The sequence below is a fragment of the Semicossyphus pulcher genome, unplaced genomic scaffold (assembly GCF_022749685.1).
Source record: "Semicossyphus pulcher isolate SPU_LCO1_2020_fin unplaced genomic scaffold, fSemPul1.0.p SCAF_13, whole genome shotgun sequence".
NCBI classification, from domain to species: Eukaryota; Metazoa; Chordata; class Actinopteri; order Labriformes; family Labridae; genus Semicossyphus; species Semicossyphus pulcher.
In genome coordinates this window covers 1,875,974-1,882,526 of record NW_027211637.1, presented here as the reverse complement: position 1 = coordinate 1,882,526, position 6,553 = coordinate 1,875,974, and the positions used below count along the sequence as shown (strand labels likewise).

The window sequence follows — 6,553 nt, the reverse complement described above, 5'->3', positions numbered from 1 at the left end:
AAAGTCGGTTAAAGAATCTTGGGTGTTGATCTTTTAGTTACCAGAAGCGCTCACAGTGAAAACCAGGAGACATTTCAAAGATCTTTGAGAAAAAGTTCTCTTTAAAAACGTTACCAAGTTGTTTGTTGGCTTTTTTGTTTGCAGATGATTGATAATTGGTTTATAAATGATTGAATAAATAATAGATGGAACGTGTTTTCAGTGTAAGATACAACATGTGTTGGTAGGATCATAATCAGATATTAACGGTCCGTTCCTCTCCACGCACGTGACTTTACTTGCGCACAAACACGGCCACAGCCAAACCCCCCCCTCCTGTCTCCCCGTGCATGCCCTCCCTTTACCCTGGCTGTCAGGAAGGTTTTACGGTTGATTTAAAAGACCATGTTTCAGCTTCTTCTTCTTTTTTATACACTTACTGTATTGTTTGTTCATTCTTCTTTATTTTAGTCTAGTTTATTCTTCCTCTTAGTGTTTATTTATTTGAACAACAACCCGTGATATTTAGTTTCACATTCACCACCTCTTGTCCTCTAGTGTATTCCTTTTTTAAAAAACTCTTTTTAGAACAAATTTTAAACAAATTACACCCAGGAGAGTAAAACCGTCTCTTATTAAACCAAAAACACAATATGAAATAGTTTCTCCTTTTTCTGTTTGACTCAGTCTCCATGTGTTTGTATGAGTTCCTACCCAACCATTAGAACAGATGACTGTCCATCCAGATTTCTCAGAGATGTTAAAAGAAGATGCAGGATGTGGATGTGATGAAATATATGAAGCTGATGAGCAGGAGGCCGTAGAATGGCGGGGACTCGTACCTCAACTGCTGGGCTCTGAATCAGAAAAAAACAGCTCACAAAATGTGCAGAACAGTCACTCAAATTTACCCACTTTAATCTGTTCGTCAATCTTTTCATTTAGTACACATTTGAACTCTCAACATTCACTACAATTCACGTTTTTTAAACTACATTCATCGTTAATAACGTCACATTTTAACCATGAATTACTTGAAAATGAAATATGGACTCATTTACAATCAGTCCGTTTGATCCAAAGAAATAACAACAGTTATCATGAAATATTACCTGCTAGCTTAGTTAGCTTATTACCTGTATTAGGGTAATCGTCCCTTTAAGCCCACCAAAACCTGTTTGCAGACATTATATATGCAAATATATATATATATATCTATATATAGATATATATATTATATATCTATAGATATATAGATATATATATTACCACAATTTAGGAAATAAAATTGCAGATGAAATGAAACATTTATCTCTCATTTGAAGGTTAGATAATTTATACAACTTTTTAATGTTTTTATTATTTAATTTAAGGAAACCTGTCCAAAGTCTGGAATGGGCTTAATGGGTACCGAATGAGCCCATGTGTGTTCCCAATAAGCCCACTTCATGATTTACTGATAAATAAATAATTACATATTTTAAATGTAACAATACAAACTTGATCTATCAAATCTGTAATCTCTTACCTCTCAATAGCAATTAAAGAATAGTTATTTTTAACATAGCTAGTAAACACAGCTTAATCTAACTGGCCTGCTTAACCTCATAATAGACTGCTTCACGCTGTGTGTAGTTTTAGTTTCTCCTGGTTTCAGTCATCTTGCTAAAACTGATCTGAAAGTAAAGATTTAAAAATGAGGCCAATGATCTGAATTAGGGAACTGAGCTGAACAAGAGGAAGAACATCCCCATTGAAACACAGTCAGCCGGGCTTAAAGGGTACATCAGTGATTTTATGGATAAAGACTGAATATTTTATCTTCCCTACATGACCTTAAATAAACAATGTTATGAATATAATAATAATAATAATAATAATAATAATCTATATATGGTGGACTAACATAACGTAAACATTTAAAATGGATCATACAGAGAAGTAATTAACTACACTCATTTACATCCACCCCAACCAGTGTGATTGTTCTGCTCGTGTCCCATTTAAGCCCACCTGATGATGATGATGATGATGATGTTAATTTAAAAAACAACTAAGATAAAAATACACATTTAATAAACATTTAATTATAATAATATCAACTGCATACACAAATGGAAACTATACATGCTTGTCATGCTTTATGTCATTGCAATGAACCATTCTGTGTAGCTCCTGCATGGCAGCACTATGTTGTTGGTTAGCTAGCATGCTAAAACTCATATTTTGATTTCAAAATAAAACAATATTAATATTTCTTTTGATATGTGTTTTTCTGAGGGTACCCACAGGACCAACGTGTTTTTTGCAGCTTCTTCTCAGCTCAGCCGGCACATGTCACACATTGACCCAATCCCAATCTCCTCCCTGAAGCCTGAGCACTGAACACTCACGGACTTTAATGGCGTCAGGCGTGCAGTGCGTGAGTCTGTGAGGGTTTGAGAACAGCATAAAAATGAGGAATGGGTCGCACAATCATGGCATCACATTGCCTGTAAACCAGATGGGCCATTAAATCTAATAAGAAAAAAAGGCGACCTGCAGCGTGTGTGTGTGTGTGTGTGTGTGTGTGTGTGTGTGTGTCTTACAGTGTTTACATATTTAAGATAAGATAAGCTTTATTTAACAAACTATCAAAAGTCAGAAAGGCTTTCATGTTATCTAATTGTTTACAGATAAATGTATTTGCGGTTCCCGTCCATGCTCGCATTGTTTACATTTATTATTATTTTTTGGTCAAACTTTATTGAATACGACTTCAATGTACGAACATTTGTTTACATTTAGTGGGGGGCTGGACTATCACGTTTGTATACGTCACCAAGTTCGCTATGAACCCTGGGTAAGTCCCACAGGAAAGCCAGCAGATATGCGGACTCACGGAAAGTCCGTAATTTACCGTTGAAATGTCGGCATCAGAGAACCTCACGCACTTACCGGGAACGCACCTCAAAGTCTGTGAGTCCGAGAGTGTGGAGATTGGGATTGGGCCATAATTAATAAACGTCCCTAACTCAAGATCAGCAAATCTGATTGGCTTAAAAATACAACTGGCATGTAGGTTAAAAAAACAGCTTAATATGAAGAAACATGACACAGCACAAAATGATGAAGACTCAGAAGTTGCTTATATGGTCGGCTACGTGAGCTTAATAGGGACGTTTACTCACACTCTGAGGCTACATTTGAAATTCGACTTAATAAAGTGGAAACAGGCTTTTTGTTTATCACTCCAACTTAAATGATATTTTTATCTCATCCCGATGGGTTTTTATTTAACAATCTTCAAGTCACAGTTACATAAATACTAACACACTAGCGGGCCTAAATTGCAGTTTTGGCTAGTAGCTAACTCACCGGGAAATCAATATGTCCGCCGCTGATACAGAGAAGTCCACTCCGTGCTGCAAATGTTTCACTCTCTCATCTATCTACATAAAACCACAGCGTGGTCTGTGTTTATTCTGATTTAATCAATCTTAATCTCACTTTTCAGTTCCTATCACGATGGCTACTAGCTCAACGATCTGTCATCTATGTGTCCTACTCCCTCGACCTGTGTCAGAAACCCTTTTCCAACCGAAATTAACACGTTGATGCGAGTTTTTCAGACCCGGGAAGACCCGCTTTATAAGTGGGTAAGCGGTGCTTATAAATGCTGATTGTCTCTTTTCCCATTGCCAGTGGAGTATACTGCTTTCGGTCCCTTTCTGATGCGTCACCGTGCGACGATGTTACGGTGGTTAGGTCTTTATTGTATCTATTACTCATTCAGTCTGTGTATCAAACTCAGCACGGTAAAATTTGGAACAAAGTTCGAGCGCTGCTCGGACGGAGACGGGCGGAATTTCTAGCTGAGATGACGAGGAGTCACAGAAGTTACAGGCAGAGCATAGCATCGCGCCAGAACGGGGGCGGAGATTAGCACGATGACACGGGTTTTGTGTGCCCATCAATGCCGATCAGAGCCGAGGCGATAATTACCCGGGTCTTTCCCAGCCGGGAAACGACGGGTCCATTGAGTTTGAGGTTATCCTGAACACTAGGTCCCTTACCAAGTTACGCCAGCAGATGGTGCTAAAATACGGGTATTTATTCTAAGTCATGTCTGTTAGAGACGTTTAACTCTTTTAAACTGTTCTTTATTCAAATTAAATAAATATAATGACTAAACAATGGCTGCCCTGACTACCTGGGCTACACCTCTCAAGAGATATGTGAGAAGTTTTTCATCTCATTTACAAGTAAAGTTATGGATGTTAGGCAACAAATCACCCAGCCAGACCGTATTCTACATGCGCGTAGGACACAGTTATTTTAGCACTTTTGAGTCTGTGTCCATTTTTATCTGAAATCATATCCCACATGACAGCCTCGAGTTTTTCTTAAAGAGCTTTTTAACACCGTTGGACCTGATAAAATGAAGGGGTGAATCTGTTTAGTGATGAAGATAACTGCCCCTCCTCGTCACGTTGTGTTTACTTCAGGTAATATGAACCCTTTAATAATGAAACCCCTTTAAGTGGCTTCTCTTAAGTGTCATCATCCTCATTAGTTAAGGCTGATACTTAACTTTATTTGACAAACAAATTAATTCTGTTTAGTTGTTCGGTTTAAAATACAACAAGTGTGATTGAATATTTTCTCTCTCTGTTCCCAGGTGGTGTCGTGATCAACGTCTCTCTCCATCTCAGATCTCAGTGAGAAGACGTCTTCATGAAAACTGTGATCCTGACTTTACAACGATGTTCAGAGGGACTCTTTGGTCAGCTGCATCACTGCTGGTAAAAGATTTTATTAGTACAGAGATTTTTTTGTCTTTTTCTTTTCCATCTAAAGTTCAAAGAAAATAAAACACAGAAATGAACTGAAGAACTGAAGGTGTTTTTCATCAACACACTGAGGGATGATGTTCATGTTTCACTGACACCAAACTCTCTCTCTCCCCTCCTCGTCTCGTCTCGTCTCGTCTCTCCTCTCCTCTTCTCTTCTCTCCTCTCCACAGATGCTCGTGCTGAATGTCTTCAGAGGTCATGCTCTCACATGTGATCAATCTGAGTATAAGATAGGAAATAGATGCTGTCTCAAGTGTCCTCCTGGTAAGATCCAACTGAAAATTAAAGGGATATATATATATATATGCTTATGACTTAAAAAATAAATTTATATCTGTTTTCTTTAAACAGGAAGTCGAGTTCAAACTGATTGTAGCTCAGAGTCCAGTAGCACCTCCTGTCTGCCCTGCACTGAGGGAACCTTCATGAACCAGCCTACTGACAGTATGCAGTGCTTCTTCTGTAGAGACTGTGATGCAGGTACATTTCTGATAATATAACATAATATAATATAGTATAATATGATGATAATAATATTTTCCAAACCTGAGTGGAACACTAAGCGACACCAAACAAAGCAGGTTAAACAGACAGAGAGCTAAAGAGCAGCTGCTGAGCTAAACGCTGTGACTGCCTGAATCAAAGATCCGTGTTCTCTGTCCAACGAGTGTTCAGATACGAGAGGAGCTGTTTTTTGGGTCAATATTCTGAAACATTTGAGCCTGTTTTGGTTCCACAACTAAATGTGAATGATCTGAGTTATAGCTCAGATGTTTGCTGCATTCACAGCAGCTCAGTTTGTCTCCGTCTGTTTGACTTTGTAGGAACTTTTTGTCCTGTGAGAAACTATTTGAGTTGAGCTAAAGCATCCCTGCTCTACATCCTTACCTTCCTTATAGATGTAGCCTTACCTTATATAGAAGTGCACTCATTAGAGAGAAGATATCTGCCAGGTGTGTTTGGCTGATGGGTCGAGTAGGTCCATAATAACCTCTGTGTGTGTGCTGACAGGTTCTGGTGTGAGGATAAAGACGTCATGTACCCAAACATCAAACACAGTTTGTGAACCACTGGAAGGATTTTACTGCACAGACTCTGCAGAGGACAGCTGTGCAGCAGCACAGAGTTACACAAGCTGCAGACTAGGAGAATACATCAGACAGAGAGGTGAGTTTTATTTCTAATAATAAAATTATGAGACAAAATCACGTCTAAAATCTCCTTTTAACTGGTTTTAATAAATGTGCTGTGTGCAGGAACGTCACAGAGAGTCACTGAGTGCTCTGACTGCAGTGATGGAACATTTTCAGATGGGACGTTTACATCTTGTCGACCACACACATGGTGAGTGAAGCTTCACATCAGACATGGACACACCTTCATGAGTTCATGAGCTCCGACAGGTGTTCCTCTAATAAATGTCCCTCTGTCATTACAGGTGTCAATCAAAGTATCTACAGCTGCTGAAAGCAGGAACTGATTCAACTGATGCTCAATGTGGAGGACTGAGTACATTTTGGATAATGTTTATAGTCTCTAATCTTGTGCTTATTTTATCAGCTGTACTGTATCTCGCACTGAAGCAAAAAAGACTTCAAAAACAAAGTAAGATTTTCTTTGTGTCAATAAAAACTTGATCATGTTTTGATAGATAATACTGTCTGTGACATCATCAAGTTTTTATTCATTGTTTATGTTTTATTACAGAGAGAGAAAGAAAAGAAGAAATTCATGATCTG

At 38.4% G+C, this 6,553-nt stretch overlaps 1 protein-coding gene across 1 annotated transcript; it reads left to right on the top strand.

Annotated features, from left to right (window-relative positions):
• Positions 1–4,724: 4,724 nt before the first annotated feature.
• Positions 4,725–6,322, top strand: LOC138590373 (tumor necrosis factor receptor superfamily member 14-like; the record flags this gene model as incomplete). Its single annotated transcript, XM_069660998.1, has 6 exons — positions 4,725–4,763; positions 4,985–5,078; positions 5,166–5,294; positions 5,826–5,981; positions 6,071–6,158; positions 6,253–6,322. Coding segments are annotated over exons 1-6 (576 nt in total), but the record flags the coding sequence as incomplete, so codon positions are not given.
• Between the last annotated feature and the right edge of the window lie 231 nt (positions 6,323–6,553).